The following is a 27,429-nucleotide window of genomic DNA, read 5'->3' as shown; positions in this document are numbered from 1 at the left end:
CCTGTTAGTACCTTGCCCTTCAGCTCCAAGAAAATGGAAGGGAAGGCTGGCTATGTGTTAACCTCTTGCACTTTCATTCCTCTTCATAGCTGGAGCAATCTTTACTTTTATCCCCAACTGTAATAATTTCTGTGAGTTTTTTCCACACTCCAAGTTCGGGATTTTTTTTAGGATTGCTGATTGCCCCAGATTCCGGGGGGGTGTGTGTGGGGGGTGTGTGTGCATACACATCTTTGTGTACTCTAGCAAAAAAATGAATGTTGACTTCACCTAAAAAAAAACCCAAAAAACACCCGCAACAGAAAATTGAATTGAAACTGCCACAGCAAATTGTCAGCAGGTTCTAAAATTCAGTATATCCACAAATTTAGAAAATAAATTTTAAGGTGATGGCCTTCCCTCACTTACATTTTTCAGCAGTTGTATGGGACTTAAATTTTGCTTTATCCCTGTGAGAATGAAGGATAGAAATGGCTCTGCCTTTGGGTACACCTGAATGCTGTCACTTTGGTTCCTTTAATCCCACAAGAGTGAAGGAGAACAGTTTAGTGCTCCACACAATATTCCTTTTGGCTTTATATTTATATGGTTAAGATGCTTTAGATTTTTACAGTTAAATTAGAACTCAAACCTAGATCTTGCCTTAAACCCTGAGGAAGGATTTGAACCAGATTCCTGCCAAAAAATCAGGAGGGTATGAGGCATGCAGGAGAGATCACCATTTAATGTTTTGTAGTTGTTTCACTGTTCCAAAAGTATAAATGACTGCTGAGACAGACATTAAACAGGCACAGTCCCATTGCTTGACAGCAAAGACAGGAGAGAGGCAGTGTACTCAAATTCTGGTCTTTTCATCAATAAATATTTAAGCATTCATTGAAAGTGGAAAAGATGTAACAAAAAGAAATCAATTCCTCCCCATGTCTGAGCTGATGTGAATTACCTTTACCAAACTGAGAATCACTCTGTCTCTGAGATAATTTGATTAGATTTAAGGTAAAGCTGCTCTTTAGTTTCTCTTCAGATCAAAATCAAGAATGTGTTAGAGATGGAGAATGTTCCCTGGTGATCTGTTGGATAACCTGAGCCATGAAAAATCTGCCTCTCTCTGTCAGATATCAAACCCAGATGTGCCATGGAGGAGGTGGCTCAGCCAGACACTGTGCAAAGGGCACAAGGAAACTCAGTTTTCCATATAAACCTCGTTACAAACAACAAAATAATAAACATTTAATTCAAATCCAGCCTGGAAAATTGGCTCTCCAATTATCTCTGGAAAACTGGTGAGTTTAACTGCATGTCAAGCTACTGCAATATGCTTTGTTTATATTAAACAATAAACTATACCAGCCCTTTTTGACCCAGGAGAAACAGATGTAAATTAATATATGCCCAACTCAAGATTAGCATCTGCTACTGCCCAAAAAAGCTGTTGATTAAAAGCCTCCACTAAGTAGTTCACAGTAAACACAGTGGGAAATTATCCAGGACCAAAGAAGAACATCAGAAACTATTGCTAGCAGTAGATGGCAGAGAAACATTAAAAAAAAAAAAAAAAAAAAAAAAAAAAAGCGCAAAACTGGAAAACTGGCTATTAAAATATATTTTGTACTGATAAAATTAGCCTTAATGAACTATACAATAAATAAGCCCTAATGAACTATAGCAGCCACTTGCAATTATTTCTGTACTAATAAGCTTGGAGAATATATTTGCCATATACTGGTCATTATCAAGATATTCTCTGAAATATGTAATTCAGTAAAGGAGAAGTTGCTACAAATTAAAGGGATTCCAGAAAATTTTTGTGCCCATACTCCACAAAAATATTTGAATGTCAGAAGAGCAGATTTCCTATCCAAATCCCCAAATTTGTTCAACAAGCTGAAATGGAGGTTTTATAGCTCCTCTCTTGCATTATATTTCTTCTCTATTGTCTTTTCAATACTGTGCTCTGGAAAAATGTAAACAAACATTGGTCATTGGGATCTGCCTTGTGAAAACATTTAATAGGAGTCCTTAATTGCATGTCGTAAACTTAATACAAATGGCAGTTGTAAAACTGAGAACAATTTTGTTCTAAATAATCAACAAGAATGCCTCTTCATAGAGCAAACCCTTACAAGGCACTATACATCAAAAAAAACCCCACCAATCCTTGCAGGAATTGAAATAGAGGGAATTCCATCTTTGGCTTAAGAAAGAAGCTCTAGTTCATTGGATAGGGTCCCATGAAAAAGCAGATGCCTTGAAAATACTCCGCAGATGATAGAGTTCTTTCTTGTTTTTTGGGTTTTTTTAATAAATATCTGAAGAGCAGGCAGACAATGAAAAGGGATCAAATCATTGCTGTTTAATGAGTTACTGCTCGTCAGCTGTAATGTCTGGGATGTTATTCTTGGCAAGTTTCGATGGTGTGACATCAGGACTAATGCATTTTACTCCGCACTCTCAGCGGGCTGTGCACGGACAGCCACGGCAGTTCAACTAATGAGAAGTAATTCAATCAACCCCAGTAATGTGCAAAGTGAGGTGATCTTCCTCCATTCCACCTCGCTCCTTGTTTCAGTGGCCAGAAGCTTCTCCCACCTTCTGGGCTGGGATGGTGAGATCCATGTGAGGTGCACAGTTGTAAACGTGGGGGCTCTTTGTAAAAGCCCCACAAATGCAGTAATTTCTGGCAACCTACTTGTGAGAGGAATTAAATGGTCTATGGACTATACAGCAACACTGTAATGTGAAAAAAAAAAAAAAAATCCCATTTCAGTGTCAAAATATGGCTGTTGAGGAATTAAGAATCTGTCAAAGCTCAAGCAACTTCCACACCAAATCCAAAAGAAAAAAAAAAAAAAAAAGAGCCATTTCTCCAGCATTTCTCTTTCTTTTTTCATTTTTTTAGGAAACAAAAACTACTGGCTACTGAAGTCAAAAGTCTCCTTTCCCAGAAATACCTTAAAAGCCCATTTTGAGAGCTGGAGAACACTCTGTAAAGATTGATCGTTGTGAAGCAGATTCCAACTCCTTTTAAAGCCTAATGAAGTTACAAGAAATACTTCAGAAAATTCACCGAGTAGGATGGAATTATAATTCTCTTTTTAAAGTTGGTTTGAGAATCTCACATCAGAGACATGATTACAATTAGGAGGTTACTATGTACATATTGAACAGACTACGTATTTTCAAAGATATTTTACCAAAATGTGGACATTTCTAGTTTCACTTAAAGAGGTGGAGAGCTAACAAAGACATGGTTACCACTGCATTAGAAAGAATGTAGTAAAGTATGAGTTTTAGAATTTTCATCTTATTTTTATATTTTTTATAATTTTTATCACTTTGTATTTTTTATTTCCTAGGGAGAAAAGGAGGCCACCAAAACAGCCTTGAAGGAATCCTGATTTCACTCTCAGTTTTGAAGGATAACTCCCACATCATTGTGGTTGCTTGGAAAGAGTCATGTGGCTGCAAAGGAGAATTTAACAACCTGCAGCACATCATGGGATAAGGCCACGTCCTAAAAAAAGGCTGACCACCACCAGGGCTTCAGAGGAAATGGATGGGACAAAGCACAGCAATTCAAAGAGTAAATTTAATCACTTGCAGTGATTTTTCCTCTGACACTGAAACGTTTTCCAACCTGTTGAACATCTCCCAAACAGCGCTCGAATTTTGGCACTGAAGAAACAGAACAATCTTCCCATCTTACCTCACTCTGAGAGGCACAACACCAGAAACACTGTCCCCTCCAACATCTTTCTTCATGAAAAGATAATCATGGGTGTATTGCCTTTCTGAGATTTTGCAGCTGAACTGACAAAATATTTATTCTTTAGCAGACTTTTACCAAAGAAAACCATCCTGTGCTGATTTTCAGTTTTTCCTCCAGACAACACTGATCCAAAATTACCTTGCTTTGACAGCACCAGCAAGGATAACCAAGTAACACTTTCAAGCAGCTTGGATACCAGTGAGAATCAGAGTCTACCATGTAAGGAATCGCTCTGATGAACTTTGCGCTGCCCTATCCCCAAGAAAACCTCTGAGACTCTGAGGTGGGTTGACCTTGGTTGGACACCAGGTGATCACCAATCTACTCTCCCTTCCTCATCAGGATTGCAGCAGTGGTAGTGGAGAAAATAAGATGGAACAAAAAAAAAAAAACCCTTTTGGACAAGGTAAAGGCAGTTTAATAAGGCAAAAGCGAAGGCTGCACATGGAAGCAAAGGAAAACAAGAGATTTATTCTCTACCTTCCATCTACAGGCAGTGTCCAGCCAGTTGAGATAACTGGAATGATGGTAAAACATACAGAATTTGTGGCATTTATTGGATCAATACAGGCCAGAACAGAAGTGGTCACCCCTGTTCCCCCAAACACCAAGCTCTGCACCCAGTGGCAGAACCTCACCCATGTTCCCATCACTCCCAGGCCAAGAGGAATTGGTCTCTACAGAGGAATTCACTGCTTGAGCTTTATTAAACAAAAACCCACACACCTTCCCAATCTGACTTCACTGCAAATCCAGTCACTCCACAGTCCATGGGCATCAGAATGAATGAGGGATTTCCTTGTGCTGATATTTGCTCTTGTCCCTCACGACAGCGCAATCTCACTGCATTTTTGGGGCTTGATGGGACAGGTAATTCCAGCTGAAAATGTCAGCTGATAGTGGCGCAGTGACGTGAGAGCACTTTCTGACTCTGTGTTGCTCCTATAGAAAGTTTAATCCTTTTTTCTCCCTAGGTTACTGATTTATGCCTCAGAGAACCCCCCTGAGCCATTAATCACTGCAATAGCTCCCTGAGCTGAGCAGCAACTGCTCCCTCAGACATCACTGCTCCTGAGGAACTGAGACTGTCCACAGGGAAGAGTGCACTTTGCACCGTCTCATTCAAATATTCTAGATTTATAAAAATATTTTCCAAGTTGAAACTGAAATTTTAGTAATCTACAGCCACACTTGGGCTGGTGTTGTCCACAATTCTAGCTGAAATATCAGCTTTTCAGATGTTATTTCCTTAAACATCTGTGAATGGGACAGTAAGTGAAAGAAAAGCCATTGGTCTGAATCAGTGCATCCATTTTTGTGCTGTTGCACAGTCCAAACTGAAAGTTCTGAAAATCACCGTGTTCTGCCAGATCCTTAGAGGTGCGTCAGGATGGTTTAAGTTTAAAGGAGTTACAAAGCATAAATAATTATTGTCTTCAGAGAGCTTTGGGAAGTTCAGATCAGAGACTTGTCATCCATCAAAAGGGTCAGCATTGTGCATTCAGTGGGAGTATCCCATTTTCCTACTGATGGCAAAGAAACCTGAGATGGGATGAAGAAAGCTGCTGGCTGCTGACTTTGGAATCAAATCAATGAACTCGAGTTAATTGAGCTGCAGGAACTGCCTGCACATCGGCTCTTGAGCAAAGGTAATGTGATACATCACCCCTACACTCTCTCACAGAGTTAATGACCTGGCATTATGTGAGACCGATAAAGGTCAAGGACCATAAGATGGGCAACAATCATAATCTGAAACGCATTAAAACACAGTAACCTGATTGTGTGATGTCCCATCAAAACACTAATCTGTTTGAAGGTTTGTCTCAACAGTCAAAACTCACAGAAATTCTTAGAAAGGGATCTGCCTATTTCCTGGCACTTCTGCCTTTATTGCCTGGTTAATTTTTTTTTTTTTTTTTTTTTTTTTTTTTTTTTTTTTTTTTTTTTTTTTGTACAAAGCAGAGCTCTTATCTCTTAAAATTTATTTTTCTACTAGCAATCATTTCTCTCTTCTGCCCATTTGTGGCAGCACATTTTTATTGTGCTGTCAGGGAAATAATTTAGCAGAGAGAAGTGGAGATGTGGCCATTGGAACAAGGAAAGTCTCGAAGAATACAAACGTTATTACCTAATTTAAGAAATTGGGCCAAATCATAAACCCAGGCCCATTATATACTATTCAGCGAAAATTCAGATCCCATTTTTGACTCACTTAAATTTGAAGCAAAAAGTTACTGCAGAATCAGGATGTACCTCAGTCTTCTTGTCAGAGCAACAATTGAGCAGGGAGGCCAGTTGGATCCAAGCAATTAATTATAGACTAAAAGACAAGAACTGAAATGACAAGAATTGACACCTGACTCTAAATGTAGGAACTTTTTCGAAGTAATAGGATACAGGGAATAAAAATATTACAGAGCTATTGATTTCTGGTTGGGCGGCACAGCAAACACGACAGCAGTGCCACAGCCGGGTCAGAGGGGTGAATTATTTTAGGATTTCAGTGACAGCTGCCAAAAATATTATGACCCTTAAACAACTTGAAAAATTGAAACAAGGTTGAAAACTCAGCCACTTAAGCCACATATAGATGTGTGGTGAAAACAGAGACACCAAGAAAAGCCCTGTGATAACAATTTAAAAAGCAAAAACAATACCATGAAACAAAATTCTATGTGCTTTGCCTTTATTTACGGAGTTCCTAAGGTTAAATTATTTCTCTGCTCAACACTGAGTAAGAACTGCTGTGCTTTAGCAACCTGACATGGCCAGGGAGAGATGCACCAGGCAAATGTCAGAATTTCTGCTGCGTGTGTCAGAAGAGGGTGCCCAGACTCGGCTCCTGCTTGGAAGGAACAACAGACCTGCAAATGCCAAGTGCCACAAAGCCACTTGTCAATCACCCCCTCTCTGCCATCCCGACCCTCACAACCCCGACACGCAGGGGCTGTGACTGCATTTGTTGGTGGCAGGAGGAGCAGCACGCAGGGACAGTGTAGTGCACGAGGCACTAAAATAATCCATCCAACTCAAAAGGCATAAGGTCTGAAAGAAAAACAAACACCAAGGATGGGCTTGCCACACCAAGGATGATGTAAAATCAGCCGTCTGAGCCTCGTCCTCATTGATCAGCTTACATAAAACACTTACCACATTAGAAACCCATAAATGAATTATGCGAGGAAAGCTGTAACTGTCAGGGAGGGGAAAAATAATCCAAGCTAAACCAATATTTTCTATTTTTCCATGATAATTCAATTTAAATCCTAAACAAGACAGTTGTATATTCGGGAAACACATACTTGGTGCCTGACTATAATTTTTTACAGCCCAATTAAGGAGACACTGTCCAAGATGTTAAGTGAGATATTAGAACGAAAATCTTTACTATGAGGGTGGTGAGGTGCTGTCACAGGTTGCACAGAGAAGCTGTGGCTGCCCCATCCCTGGAAATTTCAAGGCCAGGCTGGATCGGGTTTGGAGCAGCCTGAGCGGGAGGAAGATAACACTGCTCATGGCAGGGGATTTGGAATGGGATGATTTTTAAGGTGCCATCTAAACACAGACCATTCTATGATTCTAAGGATTTATGTTTGTGTAATTAAGATTACATGCAGACTGTAACCAGAGTGCAACACCTCACTCAGGATGGTTAATATTTTAAAAGCTGATGATGGTTCAGAATCCAAATGGTCAGATTATCAAAAAAGGAATGAATCAATGTCCGTTAAAGATTTAATAACTTTTCTTGTGTATCAGAAAGGCTTTGAACTTCAAGATACTGAATGCTGGGAAAATCTGAGGAGTCACAGCACACAAGATTTAAGGAATCTGTATGGCAAAGTCTGTGTGCTCAGCCAGTAACCTTTGGCTGACAGAAATGTGTCTTGGTAATGGTGAAGGCACCCTCTGCTGCAATGACTTCTTCCAACAACAGGGCTCAGACAAGTCATCATTCATTCCCTCTTTCCTTGGCTAATGGCACTGAGATGATGAAGTTGTCGTTGGAAACCATATTTTCCAGCTGTCACATGCATGCAGCATCTTTCTCAGAGTTTGTCACCTCTATTTTCCTGTAAAGAAGCCTTAAAACCAAAGATTCCAACAGTCTCGATTGTCACTTGGGATAAGTGTGCATTCATGCAAATGAGTCAAAAGAAGGGCACAGAAGATCTGTCTCGCTGAAATATTAACACTATCCAAAGCTGTTGTTAACAAAAAAGCTTCTTTCAGACTGCTCCTGCAACACTGTCCTTTTAAATGGGCACTGATGTTGATGGAACAGCAAAAAGAGCAGCTGCAGTGCTGCTCCAAGATGTGCACAACGTGACCCAAAAGTTCCTGGGCTCTTTTCCTAAGGTGTCAGCAAACAAATGCACAGACACAAGTCCTCAGGAGCTGCTCTGCAGTCGCTGTGGACACTTTTCTCTCTCTGTCTGCCAGACAAAATTGCCCCGAGGGAGCAGTGCCACACTTATGGCGGGGCCCTCGACAGGCTAAAGTCAGGGCTGGGAGCCCTCCTGAACAGCTGTTCTCTCTCTGCACACACTGAGAAGCAGCTAGTGAAGGCACAACTTGGGAAACTCACAGGGAAAACTGCTTTTTACTTTGCAAGATCCATCAGGTGATGTCCCCTACGGAAGGAACGGGCTTGTCTGTCCAAGCCATGTCCGATTCATGGTGTGGGGAAAAATTCTTCTTTTGAGAACTGTTGATTCAGTATCATTATTGCAAAAGCAACAAGAAACATCAACAGATTAAAAAAAAAAAAAAAGAAAAGAAAAAAAAAACCTTTATATGCTAATGATCAAAATAATAAATGCTGATTTTATTATTAATTAACTAATCATAGATATTAATGGCATAATTTCTTTAATTCACTGGATAGTGACCTTCATATTTCTTATCAACAGCTAAAGAAGCTTAGCTTTAATATCCTGCAAATGGGGTTTAAACCACTGGAATGGAGTGGCTGGGGGTTTTTCTTTTGGATCCTTCCTAATCCAGCATGGAACAAACATTTTGAGGAGATGTTAAGTAGGAATTCTTGCCAGTCATTAAAAACTTGGGATTTTTTCCAGCCTGTGCCAAACAGAGTATGTAGTAATTAGTTCCCTCACTTGCTTTTCTCCCTTTATTTTGTCTGAAGTCATGCAGAGCTGTTACACATTAAACCTCAGCTGTTCTCTAGCTCCCTAAAGTGTGTAAATGAGCTTTACATGAACCTGTTTCTTGAGGTAGTCTTTATAGCCACTGATATTTTAAAAACAGATTTTTAAAAAATCTGCATTAAAATTCAGAATAGAATTTCATTTTTCACTATGGACACAAAAACCCTGAAAACATCCTGGTTTAGAAATCCTCAGAGCATAAATATGAACTCTGCTGCACACCATGAGGGCTAACCCAGACTAAGAACCGTTTATAAAGATCAGAAATCATAATTATTCCTGTATAACTCAACGCGGGTCCTGCCTCCAGTTCTACTGCTATGGAGTAACTCTTGTTTTAGAAGCTCAATAATTAGTTTCACAACTGATGATGAAAAGTAGAGCATAATATTTTTCCTGGGGCTTTCATTAGTATCTCTAGGTTCACTTTCCTCAAGACATGGCTCTTATAAGAGGAGATTAATTTTAGTTTTCTGAGGGAGCTTTGTTGTAAGAATATTTTGTTCTCTGACTTTCTCTACTGAAGGGATTTTGATTAAAATGTGTCTAGATGTAGTTAACTGATGGTAAGGCTTGTAATTTCCAGTAGATAGGAATATTTAACTATACTAAAAGAAATTGCGTTGTATTACAGATTATCCTGATGGAACACATTTCCAAACTAATGCAGAGTAAAAGCAGAGTAGTGCAACTAAAATTGTTGTAGTTGCTCTAGATTTAAATTATCAGGACAGATCCCTGTTTGCACCCATAAGCAGTGTCTCCTCTATAAAAACAGGATAAAAAATATATAGAAATGATAGATAAATAGATGGGTACACTATAAGAAGATTGATGTTCAGTCAATTAAAGTTCATTTCACTAATATTATCCTCACTTCAGGGTTGGCCAAACACCTAAGTAAAGTTCAAGTGTAGCAAAATATTTTTACCTATTTCTCCTAGCAATGATATAGGGCTTGTGATCATCCTCATCCAAAGCAGTGAGATGGTTCTTGACATCCTTCAACATTTTTTATCTTTTTTTTTTGATTTGTACAATTCCTTCTTGTACCCAAATTTTGATGGCCACAATGTCATGTCAGAAGTGCCAAAGCTTAAAAGGTGTGAAGAATCATCCTTCTAGGACGGTTTTGAACCAACCCCTTTTATTTCCCAGTGGAAAGAAGGCATTTTAGAAGCCTCATCCTCATGTGGAAGGAGAGCATTTTCAAGTAACACTAAACCCTTGTTAAACAACGGAATTAACAAAATCTCTCAATCCTTTGTGCTTTCCCAAGGGTAGTATTTGCTGTCTGCAGGAAAAGTCCCATTGCTGCTTTTGGGTTCTGGCTTTACCCGATGGGACCCCTGCCCTGGCAGCAGGCACACAGCCCCTGCTCTGGAGGGGTAGAAAATCTGTAAATCTGATATTCTCTCCTTGAAGAATGGCTTGGCAACCTTCTAAAGAAGGAGACAACCAGACATGCTCTGCATCAGAAAAGAGAATATCACAAACAATTGATGAGACATTCTACCAGGGCAATGAGGGAAAAGAAAGGAAAAAAAAAATAAAAAAAAAGAAAAAGAAAGTGTCTTATACTTACATTTAAAGCACATTTTGTTTTACAAAGTAAATATGCTATAGGTGAAGCTTCATTAACAGGATGAAGTTGCTTTGATATCTCCCCTATATTCCTAATATTCCTAAGATTACAGCCCAATCCTCCTACTAGAGACCCAATATTCCCTCTAGGTGTAGATCCAGAGCAAAGATCACCAAAAATCCATTTTCATATTTCATCCCTACTGCAATCTCCAGTTGTTTGTCTTCCTGTTCCTTAGGAGGGCCTCTGGCACACCTCAGAAGACAAAAGCACTTGGGAACAACTCTGGGCTGTTGGATTGCCCCTTACCCTGATCCATCCTGGAGTCCTTAAAACTGCTTCTGCATCTCTAACTCCTAATCCTAATCATTAGGATCCATTAGTTAGCATTGCTATGAAATTCATGTAAAATCAAACATGGCACAAACAGCAGAGGAAAGGGTCATATGTTGTTTTGTTGGAATCTCACCTTGGCTTAATTTTAAGGATCCATTAAGAATATTTCTAATACCGTTTAAAAGAAAATATTTTAGTATGCCAGACCTGACTCTGCAGGTGAAGATATTTTTTTCTTATCGTGATCAGCTTCCTAAAAATGTCTTTCAGGCACCTTACAGAGTATGATGAAGGACTTGGCTAAAGGGCTTTACCTGTGCAAACCCCAGCCAGGTCAGCGCTTGACGGAGACTGCGATGATTATGACAATGAGCAGCAGAACAGCCAAAGCAATGGAGAGAAGGCAGCACTTCATCTTCCTGGCTCGTAGCTGAGAGGAGAAAAACAAAGAAATTAATTCATAGAGATTAAATCCACAAAGAAATGTTATTATTCCATTGAAAAAATGGTTTGGAACAAGCTGAAACAACACAGAAAATTTCTCTGATTTTTGGATTGATTTATCCTTCTGGATAATCCAGATTCCTCCTCCTGGATACAATCCCCTTTTCCTACACTACTTCCTTCCTGCTTAAATCACCATCACACTAAATTTCCAGGCTCAGCTTGGAGGGCTGAACTTGGGTAAGACCACTCAGTTTGGGTGTGGTTTGGGGGTGTTGGAGCTGCATCTGGCTGCCAGGAGAAAGCTTTCCCCTCTCCACTCTGTTGTGCAATGAAATTGAGACAAGCACTGACATAGGCTGCTCACAGGGCAGGCAAATATACTTCCAGTGTGAACCACCCTGATCTCATTCACTTTCAGATATGGTAAAAGAGATTCTACGGAGTTTTAATTTTGATGTCTGTTTCTACTTCAACCCATCGGTCGTCCTAGTGATCTCCGTGGATGTGATGTTGTTTCTTCCTGTTTAAAATCTTTGCAGATAATTCAATTCCCCTTCCTCCTTTTTAGATGGATTAGAAGAAGGGTGTTTCCATGATCCTGCAGTGTAAGTAGCCCTGTTATCCAATACACACAAAAAAAAGTGACTTCAGTGAAATTCTTAACTTGGACATTTTCCTTGAGACCAGATCAACCAGTCCTCCAGCCACCAGAGTTGATAACATCACCTTGATGTGACAAAGCAGTTGCTTTATTCCAGAGTATTTTATCTTCCTTTTAATGGAAGCAACACTCTCACAGGGTAGGTGATGTTAATATTACTCCTATTATCCACTTTTCCTCCTTTTCCTTTTCCCTTCCCCTTCCCCTTCCCCTTCCCCTTCCCCTTCCCCTTCCCCTTCCCCTTCCCCTTCCCCTTCCCCTTCCCCTTCCCCTTCCCCTTCCCCTTCACCTTCCCCTTCCCCTTCCCTTCCCCTTCCCTTCCCCTTCCCTTCCCCTTCCCCTTCCCTTCCCCTTCCCCTTCCCCTTCCCCTTCCCCTTCCCCTTCCCCTTCCCCTTCCCCTTCCCCTTCCCTTCCCTTCCCTTCCCTTCCCTTCCCTTCCCTTCCCTTCCCTTCCCTTCCCTTCCCTTCCCTTCCCTTCCCTTCCCTTCCCTCCCCTGCTGCAATCAGGTCTCCCAGTCTGCCTTGGATCCTTCTCCAGCTGCTTTACATCATTCTGCACTGCATTTCCCACAGAGCCATTGTTCCCCAGCTGTTCTGTTCCGTGGATGTTTTGGTCTCTTACACTGCAAAGGGCAGGAGACTCATCTCTTCCATTGATTCTCCAAATCCTGTCCTTCATTCCCTCTCGGTGCCTGAACAAGCTGGAGAAGCACTTCCAGCAGGGAACAGTGATGCATGGCCTGTCCTCTCTTCCAAAATCAATCACCAATAAAACTGGTGGTTTTATTTAAGTGTGGATTTCCAGATTATTATTTTTTTCACCTTAAAATGCTGCACTGTCCTGCCTCCCTAGCAGATAATCAGTGAATCATCGTGGCTCTCCATCAGCTTTTCAATCACTCAGACAGGGAGTTTTTCTTTGATTTGGAAGAGAAAAAAAAAAAAAAAAAAGTGTTTTAAATTTATAATTCCTTGTGCACTTGTGAAGAGGGACCTTCTTGTCAGGCATGGTAGGAGGGAGTGTGTGAGGGGACATTATTCCTCTTCCCCAAACCCCTGCTTTGGAGCACAGATTTGTTCATGCTTTCCCATCAGTTTACTGTGGCTTTGTGGGGGCAAATATGAGAGGACAAAGACTCACAGAGATCATTGTGATGGTGGTGAGGTGCCCAGAGAAGCTGAGGTTGCTCCATCCCTGGAAGTGTTCAACGCAAGGTTGGACCGGGCTTGGAGCAACCTGGGATAGTGGAAGGTGTCCCTGCCCATGGCAGGGGGTGGAATGAAATGATCTTTAAGGTCTCTTCCAACCTAAAACGTTCTCTGATTCTCTGATTCTCTTTAACCTTTTTTTTTTTCTTTTTTTTCCTTTTTTTTCTTTTTTTCTTTCTTTTTCCACACACAAAAGGATTTTCCTTTGTAGCGGATCCTCACCTGACACTCTTATTTCTTCAGGAGTAACTGCAATGCCTGCAATGCCTTTGCAATGCAAAAACTGTAAGGTGCCTGAAATCTCAGCCCATGAGACAACAGACTTGCTGCTGCTTCCCCTTTAATTTTAACCTTCATTAATTCCAAGTCAAATAAGGAAACCTCTGCTTCAAGCTGCAGACTTTCAAAGGCACTTGGATGTCCTTGCCCACTTCTAAATCGTCAGAGCCTGTGTTTGGTCAGCAGAGGATGCTAATGGGTCATTTAGCTTCAAGCAGAATTCTCAAATAGTCCCATTAAGAGCTTCACAGACTGCACAGTTATCACTTCACACGGCTTTTCCATCATTCCCTTTGCAGAGAGATTCCCTTCTTTTCCCCTTTCCAGCACTACAAAGTCCAAGTCACTCTTATTTTGCATTTGTGTAGTCTCTTCTCCCTTCCCTTTTTCCTTGCTTATAACCAACTAAACCATAACAGAGACTGATCGGAGGACAGGAGAGATGCAGCCCAGTCTGAATCCTGGGATTTGGTTCACATTTTATGAGCTTGTCCTTGCTGGCAAGTCAGGGTAATGATTCCTGCCCTTTAAGATATCTCCTAGCATATTTAGCATAACTGCCCTTCACAGCCAGAAAATCCATGGCAGGATCCTCCTGTCTATTCCTAGTTTTGTTTTTGTTTTTGCTTTTTCTTATTTTACATTTCAATAAGGAAAATGTTGAATTCTTTGAGTTGTTTTAGTTTCCAGCCATAAATCTGTACATGCTGGTGGAGCAGTAGAAGCAGCTTCTGATCCATTCCTGGACACACCATCTTCCCTACAGATCCTGAAGAAGAGTGGCAGGATCCAAGCACTCCAGGGTTTTGTCACTTAGTTAGAAAAATACTGATATCTGAGCAATAGCAGCATGTCCCTTCACCGGACAAGCGCACATGTTACTTTGGGAAGGGCCTTGAAAACATCCCTTCAGTGAGAGTTGGCACTAAGACTGGAATTGATAGCGTTGGAGGTCTTTTCCAGCCTTAATATTCTATGATTTTATGATACTCTGTGGAGCTCACCAAGCCTGTCCTGTGGAGAGGACCAGCCTGGATTTCTGTGAGCCCCTGGGACCCCTTCCCTGCCTTTGTCAGAGGAGATAAAGATGCAGGCACAGAATGTGTTGAATAGATTCTCTTCCTCAGACAGGATCTGCAGACTCTGATATTCACCTTCACTTGAATATTACATAAATATACACTAATAAACAACATAAATAATAATATTACATCTAACTAAGTCTGTCCCTTATCCCTAGTTTAGGTTTACAGAGTCTGCCAAACTGAGATAACGAATGGTGTCTTGATGCCCTACTGCCATTCTTGAAGGAAATCGAGAGACAAAAATAAACACATCCCTTTTAATGAGTTTTTCAAAGAGGATTTTTAAGAATCCTGAGGTGACATTGCACATTGGAAGCGCAGCAACCTCAGAAATATAAACACTGTGCAGCGAAGAAATTCCAGAGCTTGTGTTTTCCATGTAGGCATATACAGGGATCAATCTTTGCCCTCCCTCTAAAGTTGGATTTCTGCCTTATTCAGTAGGGGAATAATTATTATGCTGCGTTCATCATACATATTTAGATATTTTACTTATCTACTCAACTTTTCTTAGGACATCTATCCAAAGTCATATTCACATGAGGCCACACAAAGCTCTCACTTAATGTAAAGATCCTAATTTTTTTTTCATGGGGTTTCCATGGCAGCAGAATCATATGATTAATGCTTTCCACCCCAAACATCAATACAATGATTGGGTTACATCCATTGTAAGTGGAGGAAGTAGAGACACATTCCATGGGTGAAAGTACAGCAGATCTCAAGAGAGTTCCAGTTTTCCCAAGGAATAATAATAAAAAAAAGAATAAAAAGCAAATGTGATTCATGATGCTACCCCTTGCATCACAGTTAATCTACACTTACATGGAAATAGAAAACTGTTTCCAAACTTGTAACAGGATTTCTCACCAGGACAAGTTCCTTACTGCCCCAAAACAGACACTACAAGGTTTCTGCTGTAATTTTAGTAGTCTCAGAATAACAGAACCACAGCCACAGAAAAGCTGAGGAAAAAATAATTAAAAAAATCAAACATCAAAACAACCCACAAAAAGCCAAACCACCTGTAAAATGAATCATTTGTGTTGCACCATAATTCTTCAGGGAGCTTTGCATTTTTTGCAGCATTTCCCAGGCATCCAACTATAGTGCAGTGGATTTCACTCATCTTTTCCCAGCTCTTTCTGCCCTCAGCTGCTGAGGATCCTTCTCTCTCACTGTGCATTATTCCTATTCCCTGTCTTCCTTGGCTTTCCTGGGAGCTCTGAGATGATGTGACCTCCTCTCAATTCCTGCAGCTACACCCATGATTGCTCACAGGAGCGATTTTAAGACCATTTCTCCCAGAATCTTCCACCTGCACTTGGACTTAGATGTTTGCAGAGAAGACATACCCAAGACCATTGGCACAGTGGATGGATCAACAGCTGGAGGGCATTTTTGGTACAAACTGAATTAGGAGTGTCTTCACCTCAACTTCAAAAAGTATTCAGAAAACCTGAGGGAATAACTGGTTTTGTTGTTTTTTTTTTTTTTCCCCCAGAGACCTGAAGGTTTTGACGATCACTTCTGGAGGTCACAAAAATCTGTGGCTGCTTTCTCCATTTTTTCCTGCTAAATTGCAAAACTCTGTCCACATACAGGAGCTGCTGGAATTTAACAAAATCTCCCCAAAACCCTGTTTCTCCCAGGGAAAGGTATCCTGGAATTCCACCTTGGAAAGCACTGACTCCCTATAACTATCTGTTAAAATAAGTCTTTAAATAGAGATAGAGAAATCAACGCAACAAACAATTTCAGGCTGAATTTGGGAAAAGTTCAAAGCTACAAGATTATATTCTGCTGGAAAATGTATGAGAAATAATTACAAGCTCACTATCTGATTTCATTTTAATTATCTTAGCTTATTCTAAACCTTGAATGCTATGCTGCAGCACTGCTCTGGTTTTACAGCTCTGTCCCTACCTGTTGTAAGTCCATTTCCCATAACACCTAGAATTTGTTGATTAAATTGCAGCTAATCTGTTTTCATTGTACACATTTTCCCACGATGAAAAGAACGCAACATGGGACCAAAAAATTCTAATCCTGTAGCAAGATGTAATGGCTTTTTACAGTTATTTTTTCCGGGCTCTCAGGGTTTTTTAGCAAAATAAGTAAAGATATATTTCAATCCTGACAAAGGCTCTTTAAACACACATGTGAAATAGGAGTGAAAAGCAGGGAAGTAATGAACAAGGGTATTTAGGGACACAGTTGAGACGCACTTTATATCGACAGGAAAACTGGATGTGACTGAGCCTGTAAGAAACCTTTCCCTCATTGTTTCAGAAAATTAAGCTGCAAGTCATATTTTACAGCCTAGAAGATATTTACTTCTTGGGGGTGAAATGTTGAAAGATATTTTAATTATGTCACAACAGATAGTTAAGTAATTAAAACCCATTAAAGCCCATTACAGCCCCAGGCCCTGAAAAGTTTCATCTTGGAAACTTCTAAGCAAACACACTTACGAGGAGAAAAAGAAATACTTTCTTGCTAAGCATTCAAAAACTAGCTAAGGTCAAGCATAAGTAATAGAAGAGGCAAAAGGAAACTGTTTTTCCTGTATTTATAATGAATGGAAACAAACAAACAAACACTGGATTCACATATAGAAAAGCAGCACTGAGCTTCTCCACCCTTTGTGGAATGACTACATTATGGGCTGTAGCGAAGGGAGGTTGAGATTTCTCAACTGCCTCCATAAAGGAGGTGAAAATCCCTAGAAATAGGAATTTTAGTTAAGGCAGGGATTTGTACTGGAACAGCTGCTCTATTCTGGGAACATCAGAGCATATGACACCACTTCAGAGCAGAGTTACACCCTACGACTTCATGGTCAAGGAGTTTTCTAGGTCTTCTGCAGGACAAAATTGGGAAGCTGTCTTCATTAGAAATTAGTTAATTGATCTCTCCAGTATCCCACCTTTATTCCATCACTCCCAAGTCTCAGCAGTGGGATAAGGACAATGACAGTAACCAAAGAGCTTTGCCCAAGAGGGTTAACCCAAGACCACCTGACTCTGACTCTGTCTCCCCCTCCTGCAATGTTAAATAATATAAAATTAATAGATAAATGGGATTGTTAATGGGACTGTTAAGGAAAAATCCTTTAAGGTCACCAAGTCCAAACTTCAACCCTGCAAGCACCACCACATCAACCATTAAACCACGTTCTCAAGTTTCATATCTGCAGTTTTTCAAACACCTCCAGCGACACTCACCCCACCACTTCCCTGGGTGGCCTCTTCCAATGCTTCCAAAGTTTGGGAGCGGGAACTAGGAACAGGGCTGGAAATACCCTGAGCTTTTCAGTTTGGTTGTATGGGCAAGAATCTGTCTCCTAGTGAAAAAGGACAATTTTTCCATTGTCATATCTCAGGTTATTATGGCAAGCAAGCAAAAATCTACCCATGAACTCAATGCCAAAAGACTCAATAAGACAATCTGTTTTACTTACAGAAAGGCTTACCCATATTTCAAACACATTTTTAAAATAAAGAACAAATCATGAAGCATTTTCAAGCAGAGCCAGAACTGGAAGAACTTCTGAAAGTACAGTTCCACTATTCCAGAAAAAAAAAACATTGCAAACTAATCTGCTCTGGAAATTTATTTCCTGCAAACCCACTCAGCAGATAAAAAACAAAATTAAATTTAGCAACCACACAATAACAGCCTTCAGTTATCAGGTCAGGTCCTTTTAAGGGCCTCTGTTGGGCAATGAAAACCCACCCTGATTAATTTTCAAGTGCTGCTTCCTTTATTGTAAGATTAACAAATCTGTTTGACATAAAATGGTTCATTTTATATGCAAATCTCTGTAGAGAGTTTTGTGACATTAAAGAGGTTCATACAATTTTGTTCACCCTGACCTCAGAGGTCATTTGGAATTTCACGAGAGCATTTGTCTATGCTCTTAATATGCATTTTGAAAGCTAATTTGAGGTATGCTGGATTGAGAGCCCAGGTTCTTAATTACGTTTGGACGTGTTTATACAGAGATGATATTATGAATCTGAAAGTGCTGTCATTCCAGTGGACAATAGCAGAAACTCTGCTGAACGCTGGGGAGTTCTCATGGGAGAGGAAAACAAAATATTGGAGCAACACAGCAGAAAGTCGGACCCTGTAGATGTGTGGTTACCTCCAAGAATTATATAAACTTACAGAGGGGAAAAAATCCCCTTACACTTGCAACAGTATTATTATTATTATTATTATTATTATTATTATTATTATTATTATTATTTCCATTTGCATTGATCAGATCCCTTAGCTAAGCCATGCACAATCAGCTCAGATAAGGGAGTAAACACTCTGTGTTATTGCAGTGAAAGGGAGGAACATGACCTTTTACGTGTGTACAAATTAAAATGCACTGACCAAATTTGGTGACCTTTATGGTATGGCTTCCTTATAGAGCTACAATGAATTTGCTATCAAATATCACTGCTTCTGCAGGCAAGCTAGAAAAGGCCAGGAATATTATTAAGCACTTACAGTGTTTTTTAAATTAGAACAAAGTAGACAAGTTACATATGAATAAAACACAGAAGTTATGAGAGCAACAGGGAAAGGCCAGCCCACAGCAGCAAGGAAATAGATCACTTGGCTTTGAGATATTACTTTTGGGCCTTCACTTGCATGCCATTTGGACTGATTCCACACTTTCCTTTACGGTGCTGTGTCTATGTACTTGCTGCTTCCCACTAATTCTGTGCAGTTTTCCCATTCCCCACAAGTCTCTTCATGATCCCCTTCTCATTAATGAATTTTCTTTGCATACATCTCTGGAGGTGTTCAAGGACAGGCTGGATGCAGCCCTCAGCAACTTGGTCTAGTGGAAGATGTCCCTGCCTATGGCTGAGGGGATGAACTGGATGATTTTTAAGGTCCTTTCCAATCCAAACCATTCCATGATTCCACATGTTTCTATGATATATCCCAGGTGACGCCAAGTGCCATCTACAGGTATGATTCCTCAGCATATCCTACTGCAAGCCTGTGTTTTCTGCCACTTAGCTAGCCAGGGACAACGATCCAGGATTGTATTTTCCATGCCTGGGATCTCCCCCAAGCTATTTCTTTTGAATGAAAATATGCCAGCCAAATTAAAGGAGAAAACTATTAAAAAATTTCCAAGTATCTCATCCTGAAAAGGATAATGGAAATATTTCCTCTACTCCCTCCCTGCTTTGGGGAAAAATCACAGAATCATTAAGGTAGGAAAAGACCCCCAAGACCATTGAGTCCAACCTTTGTCTGATCACCACCTTGCCCACTAAACCTCAGGAAGGAGTGCCTCATCCATTTGTTTTTGAACACTTACAGGGATGTTGAGCCCACCCTGTCCCTGGGCAGCCTGTTCCAATGCTTGACCACTCTTTCAGTGAAGAATTTTTCCCTGTTATCCAGCCTGAACCTCCCCTGATGCAACTTGAAGCCATTTTCCCTTGTCCTGTGTAAGGAAGAATAGGGAGAGAGGGAATTGTCCCTTTGAGCGTGCTAATTTTAGTGTTTCTGGGAAATTCGGCTCAGTTTAGGAAAAATGACTTATCTCAAACTCTTGTTGATGTACACTCTTGACTAGTTCAAAATTTGAGATAATTTTCACCATCTGCCACATCTATCAGGGTGAGGATGGCAGCACAATGCTTTCTGTGTTGGTTTGCCTGAAAGCTGACAGGGGCTGATGTTGAGCCCCTACACTCAGATTTAATTGCTGCATTTTCTACCTTCTAAATGCTTGAATTAGCAATCTTAATATTCCCCTAATACACTTGTTTTTCTAACGGCTGAGACATCATTTGTAATAACACATGATAATGGCTTACATTTCTAGCACGCCTTTCAAGGCAGCAAACCTCCAACGTGATTTACAAATTCACTATAAAGAGGATTATCTTTTTACCAGCTCTGGAATGAAGCCACCTACCTCTGGCAGCTGTTTGAGTTCTACACAGCAGACCCAGCCAGTAATTTAAAGCAGGTAATGACTGGTGTATGCACCTGAAACACCAGAGACCGCAGTTCCCAAATCAGAAGTCACCCAATGTAGCAAAACAAACGCCTACACTTTTGCAGAAACCACCTTGAGATGCTTAAAAGCCCCACACAGGCAGATTCAGAGAGAACTTAACTCCCCCAACAATTCAAAGCCAGAAACACTGCAAGAGAGCAGAGCAGAGGGAGAATGATTCGACCATGTTAAAGTTGCGCAGTGCTCGAAGAAAACCTTCCTGCTGAGCTGTGTTGATTAGTTAGATTATATTATTTTATGAATGGGACTACTTGGAAGGATTGGAAGTGACAGATTTTGGCTCACTGTGCTGCTATCTCAGTATTTTGAGCCCATCCAGCTTTCGACCAACCTCACTTATCAGGTCTGTACATCATCAGTTTCTCTTTCAGGGCAGAAAGTCTTAATTCTTGAACCAGCTCAATCTCTGTTCCCAAAGACACTTGTGCCCCCCCAGATTGTCTCATTTTGCCAACAACAGCCGGGTCAAACTTTGAAGAATCTTAAAAGAATCAGAGCCAAAAAACGCATTTAGTCTGGCTTAACTCGAGCATACTCTGATGAGACTCTGGTCCAAATAATTTAAGAATTTCTCCTCACTACCTTGTATATAGGTGCAAAAAAGAATATAGATGAAAATTCTAATAAAGATAAAATGCTTTACAAAGGATTCCAATATCAGCCATGTAGGACCTTTTGAACATCTTCAAACAAATGAAAACATCAAATAAAGAAAACACCTTGCAGGGGGTAGTAAAAAAAGAACCACAGAATCATTTGGGTTGAGAAAGACCTCTTAGACCACCAAGTCCAACCATTAACCCAGCGCTGCCAAGGCCACCACTAAGCCATGTCCCATTTATATGTTTTAAATCCTACCAGGGATGGTGACTCCAACACTTCACCAGGCAGCCTTTCCCAGGGCTTGACAACCCCCTTAGTGCAGAATTTTTTCCTGATGTCCAACCGAAACCTCCTCTGGTGCAGTTTGAGGCCATCTCCTCCTGTCATACAACAACATTGCTCATGCTGGGACTGAAAGAAAGGTTTTCTGTCTTCTAGGCAGAACCTGTGATCTTGAACCTAAACTTACCTTCCAATCTCACCAGCAATAAAGATAAATTATCCTCAGTGCAAGTCTTCAGGCACCAAAAAACAATCTGAAGGTCTAAGCTGGTCTGACCCTACCACCAGAAGGTATCTGTGCACCTCAGTATAAGTCAGTACATTACAGGAACTGATACACAAAAATCTCCTCCCAGCCATGGGAATCACAAGTAAAACCAACTTTTGGAAGGGCTTCCATGAAGTACCACGGCATTAATGCCTCAGAATGCCAGTGTTAGGAGCTGATGAATCTCCAGAGCAAGAATGTCACAGAACCATAATAGGCAGTGTTTAACATCTGTGTTTTAAATAAATTGATTGATATGATTGGGATTTTTTTTCATTACTGTGTCCATTGATTTAATAGAGAACGTTACTTCCTACAAACTTTGCTCACCGCTATCACTTACATCACTACTATTTTACTAGTACTAAAATACTCCCACCATTAGCAAGTCAAACAGTGGCAGACGGGCACAAACTACCCTGCATTATTTTGTAAAGTGATAGAACAGAGCTGAACTTCTGCTCTGAATTTCAAATAGACCTCTAAATACAGTAAATTATTTTGCTTTTTTCCTGGTACTGAAATCCAAAGAGTGTAGAAAATAATTACACGCACTCACCATGTCCCTGCTGCTCCTTTGCACCCTGCAGGATACTTGGGAGCAAAGGGCTAAGGAAGAGAGAGAAAATTACATGGAGACCAAGGATGAAAATCTTCCTTTTGAAAAGTGGCAAGTTGTCTGCTAGGAACTCAAGGAATGCAAACCTCACACTTTGCCTAATACGGACTAAAATGTATTTTGCTGCTTTTTAAACCCATGTATATAAGTGTGAATCTTCACCTCTTCAAAGCAGAGCTGAGACATAAAAGCTGAGAATCTTAAATAATTGCAAAATTACAAAAGGATGTTTCCATTTTATTACTTACTTATATGTCTGTCACAAAAAAAGAAGTGGGTAAAGTCACATCTAGTGTAGCACCAGTGAAACTAGGCAGAAATTGAGCGACCATATCATTTTACTGAGTGGCACAGAATTCAATTTGAGGCAGGTTGATTTTCTATAGAAGGCACAGAGAACTGGTTAGGCTGTCAAAATATCTGATCTAAGTCTTTGTTTAAAGCCAAACAACTTCTTCAGGGTTTAAAGATTATTTTGACTGCCTATTGTTTTTTCATTTTCATTTTTCTGGTGGATTAAATGCACAAATGGCAGGAGGTAAACTGAGTTGATATTGAACTTCTGGCTCCAGGGGAAAGCACCAAGTATTGGAAAATCTTGTGTGAGACAGTATTCTCCTGAGGTTTGCTTCTCAGTTTAACAGATGGAGATCAGGGAAAGTCAAAGAGCAGAGTCCCGGACTTGTAAGAAGAGCATTTAAATACCAAAAAAGAAATCTGGAAACAGCAGGCAATGAGGGGAACTGTACAGGGAGATATAGCACTATCCCTCCTTTTCTGATGAAATTGTCATGTGGCCATGTATTTATAAGTCCTGTAACTTCTGCATTCCTCATTTTCCATGTTATGACATCAGGGATGTGACTTTGTTAAATGAATAGAGCAAAAATAGTGACACCTGTGGTGATGGAGCCATTATTTGCCAAGATCAATGCACAAACATCAGCTTTTTCAAATATCCAGTTTTACAGGGATGGTTTTTTCTTCGGTGTTGTTTTAGGTAAACTGTTTGAGCCATTTCTAACTTAAAACATTTAAAATTTTCTCTTTAATTATGTAGTCACATAATAGAGTTATGGATATGACACTGGAGCTCGTATCACAGAGGAATACGTTTTTGTCCCTTCCTTCATCTCTCAAACAACCATTCTAAGCTCTTGTCAGCATCCTTAAATACATCCTAAAGAGGAGTTTGGTCTGATCTAAGCTAAGGGGGACAACGAATACAAAAGCTGAGAAGGACCAGAGGTCAAAACGTTTCACTGTTCCTCAGTCCCCGGCAATGAGACAGCATTCAGAGCATCCCGAATTATTCACTGCCATCAAAGCTGAGAGTTTCCTGCTCTATGTCAAAATCACTGCAAAACTGCAAATTGTAATGGATTCTGAATGAAAGGATGATTGTAACAAACAATGGAATATCAGCATTGCTTCACAAATGGCCTTGGAGCCTGACCTTGCTGGTCAGAATCCCAGTTCCTGTGACTAGGCTGAGTCTTGTCAGCTCTGCCAGCACAAAGGGCTCCTTACATGAAGAGTGTAGGAATAACTCGACTGTGATAGACAACATAATAGAGCTCTGGGAATGTCACACAGCACAGTGCCAACAGTCTGTCCCACAGAGCATATCAATCCCTCACAGCAACGAGAGGACAGCCTGGAAGAGAAAGAATTAAATTAAATCACATCACAGGTCTATAAGGATGGGAGTGAAAACAGTCTTCATGTTTGAGTTTTATCTCATGGCAAGGATGGAAAGGGGCGGAAAGGAATGAAATGTGTTAAATCCAATGTATCTTTGTGTTTATGGTTTCTGTCATGGTGCCAGTTTGGAGCCAGGTTCACATTAGAAAGCTCATCTACTCCATCCACTAATGCTGTGTAAGAAACAAACAACCTGTGAACATTTCCTCCAATTAACAAAGCAGCAGAGAGATGGGATCCTCCAGAATGGTGGAGCCTGGAACATGCAGCCAAAAGGCAACATGTCACTCAACCATAACTAACTTTAGGCCAAGAAAAATAAATTTAAGTTACACACCATCTGAAGAAAGTATTCTTAGAGGTGCACAGACAACAAATTAATAAACTGAGAACTAAGTTAAATTAAAAGGGCTTTATGTAGTTAGTTTGCTATGACATTTTTTTTTTTAAATGTGGCAAATGGTTCTCCTACACGGCTGAGATGTGGACATTAATCACTTTTTAGGATAAGGCTGATCTGAAAATCCTCCCAAATCTATTGACAGATTCTCCCAAAGTCCTGAAAACTGGACTGAATTACTGTTTTGAAGCTCTGAGAAAGTTTCCAAAGTAGTTCTGAGCACTTCTACCTAAACTGAAGCCTCCATGGGAGATTATGCCCTGGTGCTATTTGGAGAACAACTCAAAGACAGGCATCTCCAGGGAGGTCCCGCTTACGGAATTTTTTTGAGGTTGACATTGAAGAAACCAGGTATTTTTGAAGAGTCTGGAGAAGTGAAGGGAACCTCTGAACTTGTGAAGTGTCCCAGCTTTTTTTGCATGAAGCCGATCAAAGCTTTTAACTCTTCATCCCTTTTCTCCTAGCATCTATGACAAGAGCTTAAATAGTTGAGCTCCACGTGGGGAAAAACCCATATAGATATCCATATGGATGTCTGTATATTCCCCCTCACGTCAGAGCCTCTGTACTTAACATATTAATTTACCAAGTTTAACTTTTTAATGCTAGCTCCTTTAAGTCATTAGAGAACCTTTTCTCATTATAATCCTCTTATTTGGTAATCAGTCTGAGGCTGTCTGTATTTTAAAAGAATATTTTAAAGGTTCTGGTGAAGATCAATGGAAGTTTTCTCTTGCTCTACTTCACAAACTCCAACTTATTATTAGTAAGTGGTTCAGTGCAACACTACCACAGTTGGTTTTTTTTGCTCTTCTGTCTCATCCTTTATAGAACCACATTATCATAGAATTATTTAGGCTGAAAAAACCCTCGAAGTTCATTCAGTTACAATCATTAAGAATGGAAGTGCTACTTTTAAATGCATTATGGCTGTTGAAAGCTGACCAGAGGAGAGATGGAGGAAAGGAAATGGATACGGCAAAGATGGTAGTAATAGCTTCTGTAAAGTGCTTCAACTGGAGGAACCACCAACAGACCCTTTTCCTTCATGAGTCATTCCTAAAATTGGTCATAATGCATTTCTTAATGATCTTAATTATTTGTCATGCAGGACAGTCTGTGCACAAGAGGTCTGAGTAGATGAACTAATCTCAAGGCACCATGAGCAACAAACCCCCAGCCACCTCTGACTCAGATTTCTATTTCTAAAGACAAATAAATCCACTGTTCACCATTACCACCCTTCCTGCTGTTCACTGGATGTGCTTTAACAGCCAGAAAAATCATGAATTCATAACTACATCATATCCCAGTTTAAATGTATCAAAGAAGTTCCTGATAATCTCTTTGGATCTAAGCGATGGGGCACAGTGAAACTCACTGAAACAAAGGGCCACAATAGACTTTACAGAAGTTTAAAAGCTCCCTTATACCCTCTGTGAGCTTTCAAACTGTATTTAAGATAGAACTTAATTTATCCACTTCAAGCAAAAATCTGTAGACAGCAAGCTGTTTATGCTTCTCCCTCAAATTTAATGTTCACAGGGGGAGGGGGAAAAATAAGAAAAGCAGTCCCACATCAACTAATCCCTGCAACCAATTAATTAAACAATTATATTAGCCAAGCCTTCACTTCTGACATGGAACAGCTGACATTAATTGGGCCACAATCAAGATAGTAATTCAGGTTAATTGGATTTCCACTGTCAGCAGCTATCAGCTTGTTTCAATATGCTGCTGTCATTTAAGAATAATTAATCATGGATGACTTTATTGGATGGCACCAGTTGACAGCTGATGCCGTGGTGACGCTTGAAGAAGTTAGTGATTGCTCTAGGCCTGGGGAAATCTGGATACTTTTGGAGAGATTATTGCACTCCCACTGCGTGTTGAGACCCAAAATGTGCTGCATGAAGTGTTGAGCTGGTGGTAAAAAGAGGGGGCTGGAGGAAGAGTGAGCCCTTCCCATGGAAAGAGCTCAGCAGAAGGTCAGAGGGATGTGCAAGTTCCACCACCTTCAGGGCTTGTTTGGCTCTTTCTGCAGCAGCACAGGATTCAATAAAACACTTATTCACGTGCTGCAGGAGCAGAGATGCCACCCTTCACCTGGTGTTGCTGTTCTCCATTCATAATAGGCCATTACTCTGGCTAACGCTGGATAATATAATTTATTCAATCCGCTGTCAGAATGTCTGCAAAAATTTCAAGGAGCTGGTAGAGCCAAGTCTTTATTTATTAATAACTTGAAGAAAAAAAAAGAAAATAATAAAAAAAAAGGTGACGAAATTGTTGTGAGGAAGTGGGGGGGAAAAGATCTAGACATTAAAGTGTAAGCTGAAAATAGTTTAGAGTGTTCCATGAGGAGTAATAGGAATACATTATGCCTCTGAAGGAAAAAAGAAAAAAAAAAAAAGGCAATTTAAACTTGAGGAAAGAAAAAGCTTTAGCACCAAGTTCTATTAGACTACATAATTATTCCCCAAAGGGGAAAATATACATATATATTTAAAATTAAAGTACAATTTTAGGTTATTCATGACAGAGTGTTAAAAAATCATACCAGAAGTGGCAACACTACTTTGACAGCTGGACGGAGAAAATTTTCCATCAGAAATATGATGAATTTATTGTGTAACTGCCAGAAACCAGTTCAAGATGGATGGAGTACACGGAATGAAATTTCTAAAGGAAAATTTGACACCATGGCTGGTGAATTTGGCTCCCTCCTTTTCAGCAAAACCCTGGACAAAAAAATTGATTATGCACACTGCTCAGCAGAGCACAAATTCCCGCTTTGGAGATATTTTCTTGCTGTCAGTCAGAGAAGCCTGATGAGGCAGAAGCACCCATTAACCAAAGCTGGGCAGAAGAAACCATTAATTGTGACTTCTCTTCAAAGTGGGCCTGGCAGTGCTGTAGGTACAAGAGAGCAGCACACAGGAGGTTTTTACCTTCTAGGGG

General features: G+C 40.2%; 1 protein-coding gene across 1 annotated transcript in view; it reads right to left on the bottom strand.

The window, feature by feature from the left end:
* The window catches only part of TSNARE1 (t-SNARE domain containing 1), a 275,941-nt gene that overhangs the window by 52,298 nt on the left and 196,214 nt on the right, over positions 1-27,429 (bottom strand). Inside the window, exon 8 of the mRNA XM_040070046.2 lies at positions 11,179-11,294. Within this exon, the coding sequence (XP_039925980.1) occupies positions 11,199-11,294 (96 nt within the window). The 3' untranslated portion in view covers positions 11,179-11,198. The remainder of the gene's footprint in view (positions 1-11,178; positions 11,295-27,429) is intronic.

Source organism: Hirundo rustica, chromosome 1, assembly GCF_015227805.2.
Source record: "Hirundo rustica isolate bHirRus1 chromosome 1, bHirRus1.pri.v3, whole genome shotgun sequence".
NCBI lineage: Eukaryota > Metazoa > Chordata > Aves > Passeriformes > Hirundinidae > Hirundo > Hirundo rustica.
This window is presented reverse-complemented; position numbering and strand designations above follow the sequence as displayed.